At 40.8% G+C, this 25,364-nt stretch overlaps 2 protein-coding genes across 11 annotated transcripts in view; one reads left to right on the top strand and one right to left on the bottom strand.

Annotated features, from left to right (window-relative positions):
- LOC126035315 (translation initiation factor IF-2-like) overlaps window positions 1-25,364 on the bottom strand; it is a 307,625-nt gene that overhangs the window by 63,585 nt on the left and 218,676 nt on the right. The window lies entirely within an intron of this gene.
- The window catches only part of LOC126035239 (erbin-like), a 171,245-nt gene that overhangs the window by 20,587 nt on the left and 125,294 nt on the right, over window positions 1-25,364 (top strand). For 6 of the 10 annotated variants that reach the window (XM_049793514.1, XM_049793513.1, XM_049793515.1 and 3 more), the window contains one exon: window positions 20,335-20,391. Coding sequence is in view for 3 of the 10 variants with exons in the window: in XM_049793512.1 (XP_049649469.1) it covers window positions 20,335-20,391 (57 nt within the window). In the remaining 7 variants the exon portion in view is untranslated. Of the gene's footprint in view, window positions 1-18,536; window positions 18,582-20,334; window positions 20,392-25,364 lie in introns of all 10 variants that reach the window. The other 4 variants (XM_049793508.1, XM_049793506.1, XM_049793507.1 and 1 more) reach the window with 1 other exon arrangement.

Genomic DNA, 25,364 nt, shown 5'->3' with positions numbered 1-25,364 from the left:
GTTTCTTTTTCTGTTTTAAATTCTACCCTTCATGCTCCCTGAAACTAAGGATGTGTTCATCTGCTGAGAGATGAGGCGTATGGTCCAAAACAACTTCTGGAGTTGCTTGTTTGTGTCTAGGTCCACATCAACTGGGTTCTCATGTGCTTTCATATTTGTTTTGGCAGTCTACCTGTCTTCCCCAATTGTGGTATATGTTAGTTTGTCTGGTCTCAGCCTTCTTTGGAATAGTTATGGGAGAATTTATAGAAAAAGTCTTCAGGAATAAAGGAGCTATCCTCCTTCTCAGCCTTAATTCTTCTGTGAAGTGTGGCATCTGTCTTCATTCTAGTCACCAAATTTTGCATTTCATGAACAAATAGTGGTCCTGCTAGCCAAATGGAGGCCTGATCTGCTCAAGCATGATTCATCCCAGTGTTTCTACTCATCTCCCAGGTATCAGTGGCTACAGCTCTGTTCTGTAGATATTGAATTGTAGGAAGTACCAGAAATAGTAGCATGAAGAAATGTTCTATCAGATCTGTTTTTCCTTCTGTACTTTTGTGTTTCTGAAATGTACTTCCATTGCACTGTAGCAAGTATCTATGGGTGTCCCCCTCCTCCCCCCACCTTAGAGGTACTTAGACTCTAGAGAAATAACAGATACCTCTATCCTGGTTTTCTGACATTTTCAGCGTGAAATACCAAAAGTTAAAAACTTATTCTCAGTTCAGTCTTTGTCCTCACTAGTGACAGGAATTCATTTTCAAATGAACTTGGAAAGTAGTTCACAGATCCGTGTTCAGGTTGGACTTGTTACTATCATAGTGTTAATGCAGTTCCACAAAACCTAATCTCAATACAAGGTTCATTTTTGCTGTTCAGAACCTGTAAAAGGAGGCAAACTGCAGTTTATTTGCAGCAGTTATAATATGTTGTCTCTTCTCACTGACCAACTTACACTCTCATCAAAGCCCTTGCCATTTCTGGTTTTAATAGACAAGTAAGGCTATGGAGTCTACTGAGGTTTTTGGTTTTTTGTGGTTTGTTTTTGGGGGGTTTTGGAGGGTTTTTTTGGGGGGGTGGGGGGGGTGTTTTTGGTGCCCGTCCCCCCCCCCCCCCCCCCCCCCCCCCGCCTCTTTAGAGTTCATTCCAGATTTTCTGCTAACATCTTTCTGTGCTGTTGATAGCATTGTAGAACCAACTTCTTGGATTTACCCAGTATCTCTTTTATTACCTCTCTGTTAAACAGTTGTCTCAATACTTCTTTTTTTTAAGGTACTTTGCAACTTAATTCTACCCTGTGTGATTTAATTAAGCATGACATATAATTGATGTGACTTTTAAAAGCATATTGGCTGTTATGCTTTGTTTCATCCTTTCTTGTGGTTTCTTCCTGAATGTGTCCCTTCTCCTTAGGCTCTAAGACCTTAATAATGTTGACTTGGGAACAGGCCAGAAGACAGCATCATGGAAGCTTATTTTTTTTTTTAAAAAAAAAAGCTGTTTCTATTTCTTCCTATCAGGATTTACTGTTAGGTGTGGTTTTTTCAGGTGCATGATGTGGGTGGCTCTTAATTAATCAATTAGTAGGAGGGACAGTAGAAGAGGAATTTGGATTAGAAGCTTGTGTGCACTGCAGAGAGACTGGTTTCATCCATGCCAATTATTAGACTTGCTTTATGTCCAAACACCTAAAGGTTAACAGGAACTGTTTTATTATTACATGGACTTCATATGGGAGAAATCGTCTTTCTTTTTAAGATTGGAAATAGGGTGCATCCTGCTCTTAAGTAATGGGCATCATCTGCTATAAAACAGCAGCTTCTGATGCTATAGGAAGTTTGAGGTGCATCTTGTGAATCTTCAGTTACTTTTTAAGAGCTCTGGGACAGGTGAAAGATGCATCTAGATAAGTGTCTTGTCTCAGCAGTGTTCCTGTTTTATATTTCAGGTCTCAATTTTTTTCTTTTTACAAATCTATTCAGTATTCAGGGTTTCAATTACAGGTTGATATTCACTGAATGTTTTTCTACAAAATATTTTAAACTTTAATATTACAATTAGGCCCCACTGAACAATTAAAACTTTACCATGAGCACTTCTTGACAAGACACCTTCTTGTACTGGTCAGTTTGGAATTTAAGGTTTTTGGGTTTTTTTGTTAAAAAAAAAAGTGTAAAAAAATATTTAAACTCACCATGTTGGGGATGCTGGTCTGTTTTGTATACTGTAGTCCCATTCCCTCAAGCCTTTTATAAATGTAAAGCATTGCTTTGTAGGCAAGTAATTGACTTCTTGTTGCAAAAATATGTACAGCACTTGCTGAGCAAGAGTGTCTTCCAGGTAAGAAGACCACATCCTGTAAATATTTCTTTCTGTTCTGAACTTGATGTAGAACATGAACTGCTGAAATAATCACTGTCTGGACCATAACTATTTACTGACCTGAGTGTCTTTGCTGCTTCTTGGTTGCCTGGAGTACCTGCAGAACTGAGATATTTGGCATGGTTACTTTTTTTTTTAATTGTTCCCCCCCTCCCCAAACTTCTTGTCTTCACTGGTTGATTCTTTCAGGAAAAAAAAAACATCATCAAAACTATGAACCCAAGGCAGACTAAATTATAAAATGTGACCCACGTGAATGAATTTTGCTACCTGAATGTGCTGTTGTGAGCATTAAACTATGCTTGCATATGTTTTTTGATACATCTTTTTGATACTAAGAGAAAAATATCAATAATAAAGTTATCACCTTTAATTTAAAGGAGTCTTAATTTAGAAAGACTGTGACTGAATATATAGTCTTACAGTCTCCTGAATCTCCTTCAACAGTAGTCAATATGCTTCCTGTTCTCTTCCTGTGCGGGTCCTTTGCTTCATTTGTAAAGACTTAGTACTGAAAGTCAGTTAGTTGATTAGCAAGCTGATCTAAATAGAAAAAAGTTTCCCCCAATATCTTGTAGGGTTAGTCTTTTTGGGTCAGTTACTGATTGCACTCATGGTTTGTTTATGCAAACCCTAGATTTAACGAAAGGTAGGTGTGAGTAGGGGAAAGCAGGGCTTGCTCTTTCTTTAGCGGTCTCTAGTTTGGATTAAGCACAATGGGAATTCACTTGCTTTTTGAGTTCCAGTTGCTGGGTTGGAAGATTACACTTGATCACAGTAAACTTAAATTTTGTTGTTGTTCACTGATTTGTTCCTCAATAATCCTTCCATAAAAGTCCAAAGTGCAGTTAAAAACTGGAATACTTACCCAGTTATGTCTCTTTTGGGGCAGATATAAAGCATGCCATCCGCTATCTTTCCTGCTTTTTTGCCATATGCAGGTTGACTTCTAGACTTTGGACAGTAGACTGGGAATTTTATACCTATCTGTAAAATAGTTTGTAATTGCTGTAGTGGTGGGAAATAACTAACCACGGTAAGAACTGAAATGGGAAAAGGAGGAGTGGAGAGCTGCTCAGTCCTTCATTGCTCAGGGCATCCAGTCTTTTTTTGTTTTGTTTTTCCTGAAAGCTACCTTCCAGAGTACTCGCTCTTGAGACTTTTGTACCTAGTTTCTTTAGTTCCTAGGGATTTCTGGTGGCTTTATATTTTTCATTGTCTGGAAGGATCTCTTGATTTGAAATGTGTAGGTCAACAGTGCTTGCATGTGGGATGCTCTGTTTTCAAATTAGACCCCGAGGCTAGTGTGAATGGAGAACTGACAAGTGATGGGCAGTGTGATTAGTAAACAAGTTCAGATGTTATGTATTATCACTGGTAGAATGATGCAATTAGAAATGTCTGCCACTGATAATGTGGGGTGCCATTATTATTTTTTACTTTTTAATCTCAGATGGGCAATGTAGGACCACTTTCATTCTTGGAGGGATTAAAGGTGCAACATAATTTAGGGGGTGGGGGACGGAAGAACAGAAGGCATTTAGCTTCACAATTCTAAAATTTGGGAAATTTACCACCCTGGTGTGAAGGTGTCTTGTGACTGTGGCATGGGGCCACGTATGCTTGGCTGCACACATGAAGTCTCATACTGCTAATGTTAATTAAAAAAACATGATGGATGCAATATTCTTGAAGTCATTGTAGAAGGATTTGGAGTAACACCTGACATTGAAAGGTGCCAAGTAACCAATTGCATATTTAAAACCTCTTTGTGTTTGATAAAGTATAAATGACTTTGATTTTGATTGTACATAATAAAAATAAATTTAATCAGCAGTGCATTTATTTGTTCCTTTTTAAAAAGACCACTTGGAACCCATTCAGCCAAATCATCTGTATAGAAATTTATTTTCTACTACAGTTTTAAAGGGAAATCAGTTAAGGATGTTTTCTGAGCATCTAGTAAAACATCAAATCTAAAATGGGGTAATGTAGTAGTAGTGAAAAGTGTCCATCTGTTAGTTAAATGAAGGAAAAAAAGCTACAGCAATGAGTTATGGGTTAGAAGCTAAAGACTGCAGAAAGTGAAGGATGTAGGAAATCCACCCAAAATATATTGGAAGCTAATGTTAGGGCCACTAAGATGCTTGAGAATGAGATAAAATAAACCAACCCTTTTTTTTAATATGCTTAACAGATATGTTTCAGTTATTTGGCAAAATAGGAGACTTTCATAATTGAGAAAATCCAGGACTTGATGATCAAACTTAATCTGACTCCTTTGTAGGCTTGTTCAACAGACAAGTAGCTCATTTTTAAAATTTCTTGATTACTCACTAGAATCCCATAATTAATTTTTTTCCATCTGTTTTTAGGTTAGAGGATTCATTTTTTCCCTGGTTATATAATGTGAAATGTTTTCTTCCTATGCTCACTTCCTCTCCCCCTTGAACTAGTGTGAAAGGAGAACTGCTCATCTTTCGCATGTTACTGTTGCTATTTGAGGATATGAAACTGCTTGATCCACCTCTCGTCCTTAGCTAGATGAAGCAGTCTTTTGTGGTCTTTTTGCTACTACCAGGCTATTTAGAACTCAAGCCATTCTCTCAGTCTAGATGCTTATACGGCTGGTGATGGTCCTTCATTCCTTCCCTACCTTTTTTTCTAAAATACAGATTTCAAATAAAAAGTATTCCAGGCTTATTATGTATCTCTATTCACAGTTATAAATGTATTCACATTTATTTAGGAGCTGAAACACCTCCCCTCTAATCCAGAGGAAAAACTCACTGAAAGCAGAAAGGTAGTTTCTACAGCTGTGATTTGAACTAATCTGAGCAAGGGGGGGAAGCAACCTTCTTTCAGATGTCAAGGAAATTGCTTGACTACTGCCTTCTGTCATTGCTTGCAGCACATATCAAGGTAGAATTTTGGGCTGATTCCCACAGTTTGTTCATTTCCCTGTTATGGAAAGACAGTCAAGATACACTATATTTCTTCTCTTGAATTTTATGTCCTTATTAAACTTTATTTGTATTTTTGCTTCTAATATTTGGGACAGTGAAGAAACAGACAAGATAAATATCTCCACTTTAAATGTTCTAGTTAGAAAGCCTAAACGCTTGTACCAGCATAATTGTGCTGGTTTTAAAATGCATTACACACATTACACTTGTATCAACATATGCATAATAATGTGTTTTAAAGCAAGATGAGTAAACCCAATTTTTCCCAAACAGCATGATCACCCTTTGTGATGATGTAACCCAAAGGAGTTTTAGTAAACAAACAGGAATTACCTATCATGACTCAACGCAAGTGTGGGATAGACAACAGATTGTATGTCCTCCAGGACAGGTTAAAATGATCTAGATGGATAGACAGACCTGCTGCTGGCCAAGGCCAAGCCAGTCAGCGACAGTGGTAGCACCTCTGTGATAACGTATTTAAGAAAGGGAAAAAGTTACTGTGCAACAGCAGCTGCAGCCAGAAGAAAGGAGTGAGAATATGTGAGAGAAACAACCCTGCAGATGCCAAGGTCAGTGAAGTAGGAGGGGGGGAGGAGGTGCTCCAGGTGCCAGAGCAGAGATTCCCCTGCAGCCTGTGGTGAAGACCACGGTAAGGCAGGCTGTCCCCCTGCAGCCCACGGAGGTCCACGGTGGAGCAGATATCCACCTGCAGCCCATGGAGGACCCCATGCCAGAGCAGGTAGATGCCCAAAGGAGGCTGTGACCCCATGGGAAGCCTGTGCTAGAGCAGGCTCCTGGCAGGACTTGTGGACCCGTCCATGCCAGAGCAGGTTTGCTGGCAGGACTTGTGACCCTGTGGAAAGGACCCACACTGGAGCAGTTAGTGAAGGACTGCAGCCTGTGGGAAGGACTCGCATTGGAGAAGTTTGTGGAGGACTGTCTCCTGTGGGCAGGACCCCACAGTGGAGCAGGGGAAGAGTGAGGAGTCCTCCCCCTGAGGAGGAAGGAGTGGCAGAGACAATGTGTGATGAACTGACCCCAACTCCCATTCCCTGTCCCCCTGTGCTGCTTGGGGGGTGGAGGTAGAGAAAATCAGGAGTGAAATTGAGCTCTGGAGGGGAAGGTGTTTTAAGATTTGGTTTTGTTTCTCATTGCCCTACTCTGCCCTACTCTGATTTGATTGGCAATAAATTAAATTAATTTTTCCCCAAGTCAAGTCTGTTTTGCCTGTGAGGGTAATTGGTGAGTGATCTCTCCCTGTCCTTATCTCAACCCATGAGCTTTTCTTTATATTTTCTTTCCCCTATCCAGCTGAGGAGGGGGAGTGATAGAGTGGCTTTAGTGGGCACTTGGCGTTCAGCCAGGGTCAACCCACCACAGTCCTAGAAATTATTTTTACACTAAGTGGAGCAAGTTTGTGTGATTAAGGTTTTGGTTTGGGTGTTTGGGGCAGGGGAGAAGTGTGACTACAGGAACTTAAGGGAGAAACAAGTGAGGAGAGTTGTGGGTCAGCATAACACTAGTGATTTCCACAGAAGTAATCAAAGCTTGCAATAAGAACAGTTGGTGGTAGTGGTTGAGATCATAGAATCATTTAGGTTGGAAAATCATGTTCTGGTTTTATATGCACTGAATTTAAGTAGGCAATCCCCAGAGCTGCTCATCATCCAGAGCTTTCCTGTGAGATGGAAGGGATACTGCAGTGTTAGAAAGGCAAGGGAATAAACTTGGGGTGGGAAAGAACATACTGAAAAAGAGGAACAAGCAGAAGTGGAAAGGAATAGGTTAACCACCAGCACAAGAAATTGTGATGGAATGGATGAGGAAGCAAGAGAGATTACTCTTTCGGGCTCTTGCCTGTATTGAGGACACTATCATTGGAAGGATCACCTCTAGAGTAGTATTAGTTGTCTGAGAAACCTTGGACTCATAGAAGGCATGTTAGTAAACCAACCAAGTTTTTTATTTTCCCTTTTTTATATGGCTTTCCTTACTTCCCTTTTTTGTTTCCATACCTCTCTCAGAGAAAATTTTGACTGAGAGTAAAGGCTTCTCTTTTAAATTTCCCTCCTTTTGAAGCATGTCAGCTGTAGTTTTCTTTAAATGTGCATTTAAATAAAGCAAACAATAACTAATTGAGTGGAGATAGAGATGTGGTTTCTGTAGGGAGTGATTACCCAGGCATTTTTACATCTAGCAAGATTTAAGACTCATTAGTCTTAAACTAGTGGGTGTTAAATAAATTGGTTAAGCTCTTTTAGTCTTTGCTATTTTTGGTTTAGATACTAGCCTGCCAGGTCTAGTTGAAGCTGTTGAGAATGTTTCTTTTTAACTGGAGTGCTAATAGTGCTACTGATACCTAACTGCTACTGCTTGTTCTGGTCTCTGTTTTTATAGATCATGCTGTTAGCATTTATTCTCAGCAGTCTCTTGTTGGTGTGAACACCAGACTACCATTAACTTAAAATATATTCTTTTCTAGATCTGTTTAGTTTTATGGGAAAACTGGACTATGTGCTTAGTGTTGGAGCACATGAATTAAAGCTGTGTTGAATGATTTTATCCATGACCTTATCAGTCTGTCTCAGTTCTGAACCCTTAATGGTATCAAAATGAAAGCTGGTATCTAGATTGGAATTAGTCCATTAATCTCACTACTGATCTTTACTACTGAGATTTTTCCCTACTAGAAAAACTTTTTTAGTGCTTTTTTTCACCCCAACCTGTTGGAAAAGGTGTTGGTTTTTTTTCCAGTTGCAGTGTCTTATTGCTAGACAGAATATTGTGTAGAGATGTCATCTAATGCAGTTAAATATCTGTTTTTCTCGCTAAGAAGTTGAAATTCAATAATCAGGTAAACAGGTGATTTGCTTTATTGCTATGAAAGCTTTAAATACAGACTTATTTTTTTTGGCCGGATCTTATATTGGCATGTTGCAGAAGTTCTGGAAGATCCAGAAGAACTGATTTGAGATTAAACAAGTATCAGGTTGCTTTTAGAGTACACATCCTGATTCCTCCTTCACTCAGAATTGACTCGTACAAAAGAATCTAAGAATCATTTAGGTTGGAAAGGACCTTTAAGATCGAGTCCAACTGTTAATCTAACACTGCCAAGTCCACCACTAAACCATGTCCCTAAGCACCACATCTACACATCTTTTAAATACCTCCAGGGATGGTTGTTATAGACGCTTGTGACAAATTGGAGGAGCCAATTTGTAGTGAATAAAAAAAAGGTCGAATTTATTAGCAAGCGATAAGAGAGCAAAACAGCGCTGAGCGGCCGGGGAGGCAGTGCTCCGCCACAAGCTCGCAACTTTGTTATAGTTACATTCCTTATATACAGTTCATGCACCTCTTTCTTGCAAGTCTCCGCCTTGTTCTGCTGCTTCTTTCTTCATTCATGCAGGTCTGTCACTAAGCAGATTCGGTTTATCTTCTCAAGGACGAGTGTCTTTTGATGTAGAATGTCTTTTGATGTGAAAAAGTACAGTCTTGGTAGAGTCCATCCCCTTATCTGGTAGATTATAGCTGTTGTTCTTTTCCCTCCTTAGCTAGTAAGTTATAGCCGTTGTCCTCTTCCCGTGACTTTTACGCACCAATTAAGCAAGCTTTGTTATTTACACAAGGCATCTGCTAATTCTCAATATGTCTCTTCTCCCTTCCCGATTTCATGAACAAAGTTAACTCGTTCATTACAATCCCCCCTTTTCTATTTGATCCTGATTTTGTTCATTAAATCGATCCAATACGTCTTTTGCCCGCCCGAGGATAGGAGTAATTCTTTCGTCCCTGATTTGTACATATTGCTTTTATAGCAGCATTAAATGTGCAGTTTCTAAGCGCCTTTTAACAATAGCGATCAATTTATTAAAAATGCATGGTTTAAAAGTTAAGGTTCACAGTAAGACTATTAGGGGTAATTGTGGAATCTTCCCATCTTGACTGAGTCCATTCGTATGGCTGATAGAGATTTTTCCCTTGTACCGAGCCCGTCCATACCAAAACGAATAATTTTACATTTCTAAGGCCTAAAATTACATAAAGCAAAGACATTAGAGCTTGATCCTAACGTCTAGGGAACAGTGGTGGTATCCATGGACCATCGTGGGTATTATTTTCCCAACTTAATATATCATCGTAAGGTGTCTCTTTTATACCCCAAGATGCTTGCCTGTTTATGTCTTTAATTTTTAAATCCTTTAGGTCATTGTGGAGTGAGGTTGGGTCAGTGGGAAACGTTAGGGTGTTTTCAACTTGGTAGCGCTTACTATATGGGTCTGTAGCTTTATATTTTAAGGCAGCTCGTCATCAACAGTCTCCACAGCAGTACATTTCTGCCTTCTCCATCTACTCGGTTGCTTCGAGCAACGGGGTGTACCATCTTCTCAGCAGCAAATGTATTCTTCAGGGGAGCACTTGTTAGGTTGTTTGGCTTGTTTTATTTTGTAAGTGCTTCAATTTTTATCTTTTTACTTCTCACAAGTAGTAACTCACTCTCACAACCGTTTTTTACAATTTATGTCAGTTGTTATTGTTATGTTAGGGTAAGGTTTGTTGAATGATAACGATATCGTTCCAAATGTATTCCTTTTACAAATATTTTCCACCACTCAGTGGAATCTTTTTCAATTTTTCCTATTAAAACCCCTAGGCGTAAGGCTTTCTCAGTCAATTGTCTTTCCCGATCGTGTCACTCCTGACAAACTCCTCTGGGGGAATACCCGTAACGGCAATGGCTCCACCACTTTCCCTGACACACTATATACTTATATTATACAAATGGATACCAATTATAATCTAGATTTATACAGTTGATGATCACAGGTTTACTTATCGGTTCTTTTTCTTTAAAGTAACTTTCAAGTCCTCTGAGTTGTTAGTTACTTTCCAATGAGAAGTGTGGATCAGTCTTTTAACCTGAGTAGCATGGGTCTATCTCCTTTTCCGTCGTCCGGATGGCTGTATCTGTAGTCAAAAGAACAAGAAACGGACTTTCCCAGCGGGGGTTTAGAGATGGTTTGTTTTTTGTTGTGTTTTTTTTTGTTGTTGTTGTTGTTTGTTTTTTTGTTCTTTTGTGGTTTTTGGTTTTTTGTTTGTTTGTTGTTGTTTTTTTTTTTTAAACGTTTTTATCGGCACATGGTTCCTAAGCTTAATTTTATGAACAGGAAATCCTAAGGGGAGTGTTTGTTCTATTATTCCTTTCTGGCAGTTGTTTCTCATGACTTTTGTTAAGGTAGTTATGTAGGCATGGATAGATGCATCTTTAACCTTGGGGTGTTGGATTGGTAACAAATTTGTTTCAACAAGCTCTGGTCAGGTTTGTTGTTATCTCAACCCTTCGCACCTCACGTTGTGTGTCAAAATGGACTGTCGTGGTTTAACCCCAGCCAGTAATTAAGCATTATGCAGCTGCTCACTCACTCCCCCTCCATCCAGTGGGATGGGGGAGAAAATCGGGAAAAAGAAGTAAAACTCATGGGTTGAGATAAGAACGGTTTAATAGAACAGAAAAGAAGAAACAAATAATGATAATGATAACACCAATAAAATGATAACAGTAGTAATAAAAGGATTGGAATGCACAAATGATGCGCAGGGCAATTGCTCACCATCCGCTGACCGACACCTAGCCAGTCCTTGAGCAGCGATTCCCCCCCGCTTCCCAGTTCCTATACTAGATGGGACGTTACATGGCACAGAACACCTCGTCGGCCAGTCCGGGCCACCCGCCCCGGCCGGGTCCTGCGTCACCCCCCCGCGCTCCTCCAGCCCTCTTGCCGGCTGGGTATGAGAAGCTGAAAAATCCCCCACTACAGTCTAAACACCACCGTAGTCCAAACACCACCGAGCAACAACTGAAAACATCAGTGCCATTAACATTCTTTGCATATTGAACTCAAAACACAGCACTGTATCAGCTACTAGGAAGACAGTTAACTCTATCCCAGCTGAAACCAGAATACTTTGGTAATTCAGTGAAATCAACTTGTATTCTCTCAAAAGGTCTATAAGCCGTTTTCCTCTTTCATGTGGCTGTCGATTGATTTTTAAAATGTTATGAATGTTTACTAGGGTTCAGTATATCTCTGCATATTAGCATTCTATATGTCATATTCCATAAGTAACTCTTTAATAGATACTGTCTCACATTCATTATTGACAAGTTAAGTAGCTTTGTGTATATATAATTTTTCATTTGTCTTAAGTTAATAAATTTAATGAAATATTTTCAAAATATGTATTACAACAACTATCACAGTATTTGAAAAAAGATGCTGTTATAAATACTTGTGAGACAACCTATAACAGCCATATGAATTGGTTTTTACCTTAATCGCTTATAGTCCTTTTCCAAATCAAGTAAGAAGCAGGTAACTAGTTTAAAATAGTTATACATTTTTAACAACTTGAAATGAGTATTACTTTTCAGATAGTTTAGTAAAGTCTTTTAATTTTGTCTATAAACACAATTAGGTATTAACACAGGACTGTATAGTGTTTATATTCTTATTAACCTGCCAACAAGAATAGTTTATTGGCAACTTTAAATATTCAGAGGCAAAACACAATTCCTTGTCACAGAAGTTTTACAGCAGAGCAACATATTTTACTCTTAGAACTATTATATAGGAACATAAAGAAAATTACTGTGTTACTTTTGGTGATCTGAGTCCTCAGGGCTGTTTCCTGGGTCTCTTTATTTGACAAATTATTTCCTCTGATTCGGTAATCTAATTTCTCTTGATGTTCTCTCGTGTACTATTGTTATCCCTTCTGGTTTTCTTAATGTTCTTAAAATTTTTCCTATTAATTCCTGATGTATAAGATTCTTCCCTTGAGTATTAATTAAACCTTTTTCTTTCCAAGTTTTTCCAAAAGTGTGAACTACTCCAGATGTATTTTTGTACTCTGTAAATATAGTCCCTTTTTTTTTTTTTTTTTAAATTAATTCTAGGGCCCTTTATAGGGCATACAGCTCACAAGCCTGAGCTGACTATGATGGGCTTAGAGGTCCTGATTTTACAGGTTTTAGGTCCTTATTAATTATTGTCTCACTTTAGTCTGGGTCTCAATTACCTCTAAGCAGTTATGTTGCAATTTCTCTGATGGTTTTCCAAACAAAATGTGCTGGACTCTGAGCCGAGGTTACTCTCAGTTTTAAATTAGGGGAGTCAATTAATATTGCTTCATATTTTAGGATCCAGCTATCTGTTAGCCATTTTCCACTTTCTGTTGTAAACACTTCTGACATTATGTGGAGTATACACCTTTAAAGGGGTACTAAAGGTAATCTTTCTAACTTTTTCTATTAATAATGCCGTAGTGACTAAAGCTTGGAGACAAGTAGGCTATTCTCTATTCACTGGATCAAGTAACTTAGAACAATACCTCACGGGTTTCTTAATTCCTTGCCAGTCTTGAGCAAGGACTATTCACACACACACAAAAAAAAGTTGGTTTTTTTTTTCACTGTAGTTTTTAAGCCATGGTTTACAATATTTTAGTAATCCCAATATTTGTCGAATTTCCTTTTTAGTTTGTGGGGGTTTTACAATTTCATAGTCGTTTCTTGGGTTCCTTCTTTAGTTTCTCCTGCTATTAATAGATCATCCACATATTGTAATAACTTTACTTCTCTGGGTAGAAATGAAATCTTGTAAAATTTTCTCTAAAGTTTGTCCAAATAGATTTGGTGACTCTGTGAACCCTTGTGGTAGCACAGTCCATCTTAATTGTTTTCATCGATAGCGATACAGCAGTCGCACAGAAAGCCCCACTCTCTTTGGCTGTTTACAGAGTTGACTTTCATTACAGCCCCGCGGCGCGAGGAGAGGCGGCGGCCGTTGCCGGGGTGCGGGGCTGCCGCCGCCGCTGCTGCCGCTGTTACTGCAACAAAGGACGTTGTCCACTGCCACTGCAGCGCCGGCTCCGCCGCGACTGCACGGAGCCGGATTCCTCTCCCTGACCCCGAACGCTCAAGTCCAATTTCAAAAACAAATCCCTTCTTAACAAACCGTATTCCGCCCCAGGGAGCCAGAGTAAATCACCAAGGACCTCAAAAGGTTTTCCTTTTGCACCCACAATATTCACGGTGTTCCCAGCAAGGGTGTAGCCGGAGGGCAGCCCCTGAACGGTGGATCCCTCGGCCCCTGCATCCACCAAAAACTCCACTCCGTCCCTTTGGGGACTCAACTTCAATTCTACTCGGGGCTCCGTAGATGTTCCAGTCCCCAATAAGCAGAGCCCCTGACTCCCCCATTCACCTCCAAACATCTGTTCATCCTACTGTTTACTTCCACAACTCTGCTTCAAGTGCCCTCTCTTCTCACAACAATAGCATTCAACTCCTGCTTCTCTACTTTCCAGTCCAATCGGCTTTCCTCATCTCCACGTACATACACCCCCTGAGTCTCTCAACAACTCATTTAACCCTTTGTTTTGCCAGTCTTTTAACTTGTCTAATTTCTCTCTTATGTCCACTTACGATCCAGCCACAAACCGTGTCCTCAGCAGGGCTTGACCCACAGCTGCACCAGGGCTAACTCCAGAACACAACTGCAAACCTCTCTCCAATCTTTCCAACTAGTCAGTCAGAGCTTCATATCCCCTCTGACACTCACCGAAGGCTCTATTTACATCCTGACCTCCGGGAACCGTTTCCCGCACTCCTTAAATCACCATGTCTCTCAAATCACTCACACTCTATCTCCCGCAACCTGACGGTTCCAACTTGGTTTCTGTAGGGGCTATTTCACATCTCCCTGGGGCCTATGTTGATGTCTTTGGTCCCAGTGTCTCATCTGTGATCTTCTAATCATATCCCTTTCTTCAGATGTGAAGAGTATTCTTAAGATAGCCTGAATTTCATCCCAGGTGTAAACACTAGGGTCTGAAAATTGATCTAGTCTTTCGGAGACCCTTAGAGGGTCCTTGAGTAAACTTCCCATTTCCTTCTTAAATTCTCGGACATCCCCAGAATTTATGGGTACCAATACAAATCCTACTCCACCCTGATTTCCCCCCATGGCAACTTCTCTTAGGGGCAAAAAATGTGTCGCTTCCTGGTCTCTCCGAGTCCTCCTTCGATTTTTCATCCCCTCTGTTTTTACCGGGGCAGAAGGGGTCGGGTGAGTGGGTAATTGAGGATATATACGGGGTGGGGATGGAGGGGGTGATGGATTTGGGGATGGTGGGGGATTCGGAGCTGGGACATACGGGGGTGGGGAGGGTTGGTTAGTCGGGTCCCACTGTTCGCGTGGGGGTCCCTTTGTCTTTTTCTTTTCGGTTAAGGCAAAAATATAATTTCTAGCCGAGGATATTATCCAGAGGCTGGCATATTCACTTTCTTCTAAACTAAAAGATTCTTTTTGATTCACATATACATTCAGAGCTTGACATACCCAATCCTCAGAAGACCCAAACACGGGCCAGAGTACATGAGGATTGCTGAGAGGTTTCCCACCCCAAATCTCAATACAATAATTAATCATTTTTTCCTTAGACTTATCTTTTCTCTTTGGTGAACTGTCCCAATATCTTATCAGGCCTAAGGGACTATCAGGGGGTATGCCTGGTAACTTATCTTTCTTCCCCATCCCCATGGATCCAGAGGGCTTGCTTTTCCTCTGTCCCATCTTCCGAGGTGCCCTTATCCACACACACACTCACTTCCCCTCGGTCGTGACTCGCTCCCTCGCGGGCTACGAGAACTGCACTACTGGAGGGTCCGCACTGGTGTGATCTCAGAGAGACCTCTCACACAGTCGCACCTCGGGATAACCACCCCAACCAAACGGCTCACAACTTATATACTCACCCGCTCCTAGGGTCTTCGCGCACAAAATTTAAGGGGTCCTGCAGGTTCTTTTGTTCAGTTATCGTAATTTAAAGGGGTTCGCGGGTCCAGGGTGTGGTGGCAGCACCTCCTCAAGACAGGGCTATCCGGGGATAGGGCGCCTCTCCGCTTGCGAAGGCCCGCACCAAAGAACCTGGATCCGAGTCACGGCACCAAATTTGTTATAGACGCTTGTGACAAATTGGAGGAGCCAATTTGTAGTGAATAAAAAAAGGTCGAATTTATTAGCAAGCGATAAGAGAGCAAAACAGCGCTGAGCGGCCGGGGAGGCAGTGCTCCGCCACAAGCACGCAACTTTGTTATAGTTACATTCCTTATATACAGTTCATGCACCTCTTTCTTGCAAGTCTCCACCTTGTTCTGCTGCTTCTTTCTTCATTCATGCAGGTCTGTCACTAAGCAGATTCGGTTTATCTTCTCAAGGACGAGTGTCTTTTGATGTAGAATGTCTTTTGATGTGAAAAAGTACGGTCTTGGTAGAGTCCATCCCCTTATCTGGTAGATTATAGCTGTTGTTCTTTTCCCTCCTTAGCTAGCTATACTGTTGTCGTCTTCCCGTGACTTTTACGCACCAATTAAGCAAGCTTTGTTATTTACACAAGGCATCTGCTAATTCTCAATATGTCTCTTCTCCCTTCCTGATTTCATGAACAAAGTTAACTCGTTCATTACAATGGTGACTCAACCACTTCCCTGGGCAGCCTGTTCCAATGCTTCACAACCCTTTTGGTGAAGAAATTTTTCCTAATATCCAATCTAAACCTCCCCTGGAGCAACTTGAGGCCATTTCCTCTTGTCCTATCACTTGTTACTTGGGAGAAGAGACTGACACCCACCTCACTACAACCCCCCTTCAGGTAGTTGTAGAGAGTGATAAGGTCTCCCCTCAGCCTCCTTTTCTCCAGACTAAACAACCCCAGTTCCCTCAGCTGCTCCTCATAAGACTTGTTCTCTAGACCCTTCACCAGCTTTGCTGCTCTTCTTTGGACGTGCTCCAGCACCTCAATGTCTTGTAGTGAAGGGCTATCCTGGTTTCAGCTGGGATAGAGTTAATTGTCTTCCTAGTAGCTGGTATAGTGCTATGTTTTTGAGTTAGGTATGAGAAGAATGTTGATAACACTGATGTTTTCAGTTGTTGCTAAGTAATGTTCAGACTAAGTCAAGGATTTTTCAGCTTCTCATGCCCAGCCAGCAAGAAGGCTGGAGGGGCACAAGAAGTTGGGAGGGGACACAGCCAGGGCAGCTGACCCAAAGGGGTATTCCATACCATGTGATGTCATGTCTAGTATATAAACTGGGGGGAGATGCCTGGGGGGATCGCTGCTCAGGGACTAACTGGGCATTGGTCAGCGAGTGGTGAGCAACTGCACTGTGCATCATTCGTTTTGTATATTCCAATACTTTTATTATTATTACTGTAATTTTATTAGTGTTATTATCATTATTAGTTTCTTCTTTTCTGTTCTATTAAACTGTTCTTATCTCAACCCATGAGTTTTACCTTTTTTTCCCGATTTTCTTCCCTGTCCCACTGGGTGGGGGGAAGTGAGTGAGTAGCTGCGTGGTGCTTAGTTGCTGGCTGGGGTTAAACCACAACAGGGGCCCAAAACTGAACACAGTATTCGAGGTGCAGTCTCACCAGTGCAGAGTGCAGGGGGACAATCACTTCCCTAGTTTTGCTGGCCACACTATTTCTGATACAAGCCAGGATGCTATTGGCCGCCTTGGCCACCTGGGTACACTGCTGGCTCATATTCAGCTGGCTGTTGACCAACACCCCCATGTCCTTTTCTGCCAGATAGCTTTCCAGCCACTCTTCCCCAAGTCTGTAGCATTGTATGGAGTTGAGAATAGAGCTGTATGTATAAAACAAAAAACCCCCCATTGTTTGTCTATCAGATCTAATTACTGGAAGATACTGTGAACTGGAATGGGCAACTGCTGTAAAAAGGGTTTTGGAAGATGCATGAATATAAAAAATGCATTTCAGGGCATGCGCTTTGGTAGCACTTCTGTTAATATGTGAAGGGCACGTTCCTCCAGGTGGTATATTTCTTCAAGATGACCCTTCAAAGAATGAGAAATTGGGAATGAGGAGAAACCTACTGGTGATTTGCAGACTATGCACAAACAGCAGTTTCTGCATGTTACACTTACGCTGTGTTAGTTTAGATCAAGTTTAATAAAAAACATTAAGAATTCAGGCAAAACAGCCCTCACTAGAACCTCATTATCAGAGGGAACACAGCAAACCTGTATCCTGTTCTTTTCTGGACACTGCCATTTTCTATCCAGGGTTTTAAATAACAATTGTGTTATTGGGTTTTTTTCAGATTCAAAAGCTATCTCTGCATTGATTACTTCCAAGTTCAGTCTGCAGAGTTGGTTTAGTGTTGTGTGGTGTGGGAGTGGTTTTTTTTTTGGGGGGGGGGTGGGGGTGGTGGTGGTGGTGATGATGGTTTTTTGGGTTGTTTTTTTACAGAAAAAAACCTAGGACCATTTTCCAATAATTTGAATTCAGCATGTTAATTTCCTTAAATGTTTTTGTGAGCTGGGGATTAATTACCTTGCAGCTTTGCGGTTTCAAATGATAGAAATCTTTATTACCGTAATGAACTGTTTGCTTCTTTAGTTCAGATGGTTTGTGGTACTGGACTGTTTTTGTGTGTTAGAAGAGGATTGTAATCCTGTTATGTAGTAAAAATCCAAGGGGATTGTATAGCTCCATTCAATCCATTAAAGAAATCGCTTCTAGAACAGTATTTGCAGAATGTACATTAGCTTTGCAATAGGGGTTTGGGTAGCTTTAAATTATATGGTAAAAAGTGACAATCTGCTCTCTTCATCATCATTGATTCTCAGGCAGGTAGTGAAGAGATTTGACAGCAAGCTAAGGCTTAGTGTTTATTAATTGGCTCAAACCATGAGATTAAGCAGCAGCATTAGTCTTTTCAAGAGTAATGTGATAATGTCACAGAGGAATGGAGCATACCTCAGTGGCAGATGGCACATGCCTGTTTGAAGTGTAATAGAGTAAAAATACATTTTGCTATGATGTTGTATATGGTTAGTCACAATCAGTAGCTGTTGCTGTTAGTTATGAATTTAATATCGGTTCAAACAAGAAATTTCAGCTTCCACTAAGATACCTGTTCAGTTGTTCACCACTTAGTAAAAAGTTTTAATACAGGACACTTGCCTTGAGAGTATATCCCTACTTCAAATCAGTGCGTTTATAAAAATTCATCTCACTGCTTTGTTCCTCCTCTATCTAATTCCTGTTTTGAATGTAGAAGTTTATTATTCCTCCTGGTTTCTTCCTTTGTTATTGTTTATAGAGAACACTGCCATTCAAGAATTGATCTTCATAATGGGCATATGGGGTGAGTTAATAATATACAGTGAATTGATGTGTACAATAATTGACAGTTGAAGCTTAAAAAAAAATCTGACTTTTTTCTTTAAACCCACCCAAACAAGCAATAACACCCTAATATTTTTTTTGTATAGTTTTGTATGTTCAGAACACAGTAGAGGTTATCTTCATTTTTAGCTATGAATGTTTAGCAATTTTGCAAGTAAATTCTCAGATTGCTAGTTGTATCTGTAATAAAAACTGGTCAGTGATGTCTCCTCATTCAACTTTGTAAAGCAGTGAGGAACAAAATAAATGCAGAAGGAAGTAAAAGGTTCATAATAGCAATTGTTAATTGGAAAGTTATGCCTGTACATGTATGGGGGGAAAATGACATCTCAAAATAGATTTCAGTGTTGCTCAATCAGCACTGCTCACCTCTGCCTTAGAAGGAAAGAGAACTTGGGAATTTACATACCCTAACAGTGACTTGGCTGGTAGAGTGAGATCTATAATTAAGTATACAATTATTGCAGAAACTAACAACAAACAGTTGCTATTTTTTTTAAACAATTTTCATTTGAAATCTCTATTATGCTATAAAATTGTGTTTCTGAAATATGGGAAATGTAAAAGATTCATCAAGTTCCTAATACCTATTTTCTAACCTAATTTCAGACAACTACTAGGTGGTTATTGGTTCTAAAAATTGAGTCCTGTATATTTTATGCTGAATTTGATAAATTCAAATATAAAGCCTCAGATGGTTAGCAGCTCAAACTGGTGCAGAATCTCCTGGACTAGCCAGTAGCAATAAAAGGCCACAGGCACAGGACAAATTCATGCATTTAGAGTGCCATGAGCATTCAGAGTCTGTAAAATTTGCAGTTTGAATTCTGTCTTTGGCTAGGTTTCTGCTGTAGCATGTATCCACAACCTGTATTTTAATAAGGTGAAACAGCTCTAGGATCCAATTTTGTCCATAAGCTGTGGCATAAATGACAGTCTGCCTGATACAGGAGATATATCCAGAGTATACCTGAGTAGGTTTTAAATGGAGGGGAATAGACCACCTTTATAGTTCTAATTAATGGGGTGTAAGTAATAGGTTATTCATCTGGGATGTTGGAAACCTACACTTAAATGTTGTCCAAGAGGACTTGAATCTCAGGTCATTCATATTTTAGGACAGGAGTGCACACTCTGTGAAAATCTTTGGGTCATTCAGATGAATGACTCATCCTGGGACTATTAAGTTTCACAACTTCCTATTGGAAAATTCAGTATACAGTTAAATATTGTGCCCAAAATCTTTGCCAAAGGTTCTTATTTCCTATGCTGCTCTTTCTCATGCTTGGTAGTCATATTCACTTTAGTATCTATATGATGTCTATCTTCCTCATACTAAGTTAACAGGCTATCTGTGTTAGTGAGTCAGCATCTGCTTAATGCAATATTTAGCCAATCACTCCTTGCTTACAGAAGTGTGAGTGTTGGGTGTCACCAGCATTTTATACACTCCCATGGTCCCTATAAGACATGGTGCCATATTTCTTAAGTATTGTGCGAATAAAATATGTCCTTCCCTAAAGTATTTCAGTGTCTAATAAAAGATGATACATAACATGTGGGTGTGATGAAGTAAAAAAAACACAACCCCCCCCCCCCCCAAACCCAGAACTCTGAAAGCAAAATAAATATCTAATACAATAAAATATCAGTTTATTCTTATCTAGTAGGGATAGGGTTGACTAAAATTTTTGTACCTTTGTCTTAAACAGAATGTTGGCTTTGAAAGCTCAGGGAAGAAGCAGCAGGGAGAAACAAATAACACAGTGGTAAGTACATTATTTTTATTTCCTCTGAACCAGCTGCACAATATGTTAAAATATAAATACTTTTTGTTATAGACGCTCGTGACAAATTGGAGGAACCAATTTGTAGTGAAAAAGAAGTCGAATTTATTAGCAAGCGATAAAAGAGCAAAACAGCGCTGGGCGGCCGGGGAGGCAGTGCTCCGCCACAAGCACGCAACTTTAGGTTATAGTTACATTCCTTATATACATTCCATGTATCTCTTTCTTGCAAGTCTCCGCCTTGTCCTGCTTCTTCTTTCTTCATTCGTGCAGGTCTGTCACTAGGCAGATTCGGTCTATCTTCTCAAGGACGAGTATCTTTTTGATATAGAATGTCCTTTGATATAGAAAAATGCAGTCTTGGTGGAGCCCATCCCGTTATCTGGTAAATTATAGTTGTTCTTTTCCCTCCTTAGCTAGTAAGTTATAGCCGTTGCCCTCTTCCCGTGACCTTTACGCACCAATTAAGAAAGTTTTGTTATTTACACAAGGCATCTGCTAACTCTCAATATGTCTCTTTTCCCTTACCGATTTCATGAACAAAGTTAACCCGTTCATTACAATCCCCCCTTTTCTATTTGATCCTGATTTTGTTCATTAAATCGCTCCAATGCTTCTTTTGCCCGCCCAAGGATAGGAGTAATTCTTCCATCCCCGATTTGTTCATATTGCTTTCGTAGCAGCATTAAATGTGCAGCTTCCAAGCGCCCTTTAACAATAGCGATCAACTTATTAAAAATGCATGGCCCAAAAGTCAAGAATAAGATCAACAAAATAAGAGGTCCTGCAATAGTTGATAATAGGGTGGTCAACCAGGGTGAATAATTAAACATGGACTCATACCAGCTCTGTTGTACTTCCCAGTCCTTTTTCCGTTTTTCTAACCCCTCCCGTAGCTTGGCCATTGTATCTCTCACTACTCCAGTATGGTCAACATATACACAACACTCCTCTCGTAGGGCTGTACATAACCCCCCCTGCTGCATGAACATTAAGTCTAAACCCCGTCTGTTTTGTAATACCACTTCCGATAAAGACCTAACAGACTGTTCTAGGGCTGTCATGGCTTCTTCTATCCTAGTCAAATCCTCGTCGACTGCTACCCTTAGGGATTGAAATTTTTGATTCTGTTGTACGAGGGAAGTTATTCCTGTACCAGCTCCAGCAGCTCCGATTGCCATGAGGGTTGCCACCGTGAGGGCTGTAAAGGGCTCACGTTTTTGTATGTGATGGGCCTGAGTAGTTTGATAGTCATACACAAAATCTTCGGTATGGTAAATAAGCCTAGGTATCACAGCTACTTGTATACAATACTCAGTTGTCCAATCAAAGACCTTTAGGGATATACAAGGTGTAACCCCAGTTTGGGAACAAATCCACTTAGTATTATTTGCAGGAATTAACCACTCAGCTTTTAGTCCTCTTGATTTACGAGTTGTGTTACACAGGTGTCGTTTGTCTTTTGGGACATTTCCTATACATCTTCCTTTTCCTGATACTTGGGACATTGTTATCCCTTGCTTACGTCCAGATTCCTTATTCCACATACATTGAACTGGATTTGCTCCGTTGGCCTTTTTAAATCTACTGTCCACCCCAATAGCTTCATAAAAGGGCGGTCGAATGTCATAACATAACCAACAATGCTCAGTTATATTGGGGTAGGTGGCATTCAGTACCTGATAGCTGGCTTGGAGCATATCCCACAATGGGTTGATTCTTGTTGATATTCCCGGGATATTATTTTCAGCGACGCCTATGCTAGGAAGGATTGTAACAGTATGTACAATACTGTTGCTATCCTCTTCCTCTGCTATGACCGGATTTGGTCCCACACCAGAGGGTTCATTTGGCGCCAGCTCCTTCCTTATTGTAATTATTCCCCCTGAGTCTGCGCCTGGTTCCCAAAGTCTGATTCCCCATGTTCTCCCTGTTAGCCAAGCAGGATCTGTTGGGTTGGTTACATTAATATAAATATATGGGCAATTTCCACTCCATGGTCCTGTTTGGCTTCCATCCCAGCCATGCGAAGCAGGTGTACATCCATGAGGTCCCCATCCTACGGATAGGAATTTATCTGGACCTCCCCCAGGGGTCCAGTCAGAAGCTATAGTCTCGCAACCCCAATAAGAACAATAGTAAGAGTTGGGATGGTTGCAATACCCCTTTCCAGGGTTAGAACTGGGGCAAAAATAAAAGCCTAAGTTATGTAGACATGGGTCCCTAGGTACGAGTCGACACAGAGATTGATTAAAACTTGGGGCCCCGGTAGCAATTACTTGTTGTAGCATCATTTGATCCTCCCACCTATAGAGCGTCCATTTATAAGGTTGGTGGGGGTTCCCATTCCCTTGGGTTATCCCTATTAGCATTAGGGACAGTCTTATCATCCAAGTGCTTAATCTTAAGTTTGAGAAAAGTGGTGTACCCTTACCCTTGTGACAGGTATTCCGAGGATGTTGACAATCATTTTGATTTTTATCTTTATCCCTGGTGAGAGATGGGAGACTTCGGGGAAGCTCTGAGGATATTTTGTTTGGGAGTAATAAGTCAGGAGGCTCCGTGAGCCTCCTTTGGAGGTGGTTCATCAACCTTGATCCCCACAACAGTACGTCTCTGCCTTCTTCTCTGCCTACTCTGTTGCTTAGAGCAGCGAGGTGTACCATCTTCTCGGCAGCAGTCGTATTCTTCAGGGGAACCTCCTTTATATTCGGTTTGCTCTGACTTATATGCGTCCCAATTTTTTTATCCTTGAGCTCCCCACCCCACTCTGGCCACTGTTCATCTGCACTATTTCAGCCTTTGTTGTACGTGTCCCGTTTACATAAAGACAACACCTCTCAGGGTTTATGCCTTTAGCAAAAATATCCTCACCACTCTTTAGAGTCCTTTATAATTTTTCCCGGTTGATACACCCACACGTAATGTTTACCTGTTTGCAAGTATAATTTTTGTGGCAAATACCACTAGAGGAATACCGGAATACCTATAGGAGCAATGTGTCCGCCACTTTCCTTTACAGAGTTTACACCTGTAGCATACAAAGGGATGACATATACAGTGAGGATTTTTACAAAAGATAGTCTCACTCATCCACTTTTCTTCGGAACTTAATCTTCAAACCATCAGGGTCTCTGGTTGCCTTCCAGTGAGAGCTCTGAATTGGTCCTTTGATTCTGCTTGCGTGAGTTCATCCTCGTTCTGCAGTCCGGACAGCAGTTTCTGTGGTAAGTAAAACAAGAAAGGGCCCCTCCCACCTAGGAGTGAGAGAGGATTCTCTCCAGACTCTGATTAATACCATATCACCTGGCTTCACTGAATGCATATATATATCTAGGGGTGGCCTCTGTACCACCATTCCCTTCCTTCGCAATCGCTCTCTTCTTTTCATCAGCTGAACAATATAAGGGTTAATACTGTCTTCATCTAAAGTAGGGTAATTAACTGGGCATTCCATATCATAGGGCATGCCATATAATATTTCAAATGGGGAAATTCCAGTATCCGCTCGGGGCTGAGTCCGAATATTTAATAAAGCAATTGGCAAACATTTTACCCATGACATTTTGGTTTCTATCATTAACTTAGTTAATTGTTTCTTTATTTCTCCATTCATTCGTTCCACTTTCCCGGAGCTTTGGGGGTGCCAGGGGGTATGGAACTCCCATTTAGTTCCAAAGGGGGCTAAAGCTTCTTTTACTACTTTGGAAACGAAATGTGGGCCTCTATCTGAATCAATAGTTTCAATATTTCCATATCGTGGTATGATATGTTCTAAAAGTACTTTTACCACCGTATTGGCAGTTGCCCTAGCAGTAGGGAACGCCTCGACATAATGAGTGAGGTGGTCTACCAATACAAGTAAATGTTTATATCGCCCTACTTTAGGGAGATCAGTAAAATCAATCTGTATTTTGGCAAATGGTCGGTGTGCTAATTCCCGTCCCCCTTGTACTTTTTCTCTAAGATGCTGTTTATTGATCCTCTGACACGTTAGGCACCCTTGTACGATTCCCTTGGCTACATTATAAACCCCAATACACATGTACTTTATTGCAAACTGATCGACCAGCGCTTGGACACCCCAATGAGTCTTTGAGTGCATACCTCTCATTATTTTCCATGTTAGTGCTTTTGGTAACACCTGTCTCCCATCGGGTAGTTCCCACTTACCCTCTTTTTCCACTACTCCCATTCCCCTCAATTTATCCATTTCGGGTTTACTAAACTGTGGGCTTAGGGTTTTTGCCGGCGTTTCACCCGCTGGCGGGGTGATAGTCACAGCAAGTAGTGCTGCCGCCTTGGCCTCTTGGTCAGCGAGATTATTCCCTCGAATTTCAGGGGTCATTCCGCTTTGGTGTCCCCTAACATGTACCACAGCTATTCGCTTGGGCCCTCTTATTGCTTGTAGAGTTTTGACAATTAGTTCCTCGTGGACCAAACCCTTTCCTTGAGAGTTAATAAGTCCCCGCTCTTCCCAAATTTTTCCGAAAGTGTGTACCACTCCATACGCATATTTTGAATCCGTGTACACGGTCCCTTCTTTGTCCTTTAAAAGTTCCAATGCTCTAAGTACTGCATATAACTCACATGCCTGCGCCGACCAACTAGGACTGAGGGGTCCGGATTCTTTTACTTCTAGGCTCTCTCCATCCACAATTGCATATCCTGACTTCCTTTTCCCTGCTATTACTTGAGATGACCCATCAGCGAATAACTTTTCTCCCTTTTCCAATTCTACCTCTTCCAGATCTGGCCTAATTTTCATTTGTTCTTCAATGGTTTGGAGGCAATTATGTGTTAACTCCTCCTCAGGACCCCCATACAAAAATTGTGCCGGGTTCTGCAAGCTCGTTGTTCCGATTTCCAATTTAGGGGAATGGATTAGGATCCCCTCATATTTTAAAAGCCTAGCATCAGTGATCCATTTTTCAGCTTTTTGTTGTAGAACTCCT

Source organism: Accipiter gentilis, chromosome W (assembly GCF_929443795.1).
Source record: "Accipiter gentilis chromosome W, bAccGen1.1, whole genome shotgun sequence".
Classification (NCBI taxonomy): domain Eukaryota; kingdom Metazoa; phylum Chordata; class Aves; order Accipitriformes; family Accipitridae; genus Astur; species Astur gentilis.
This window is presented reverse-complemented; position numbering and strand designations above follow the sequence as displayed.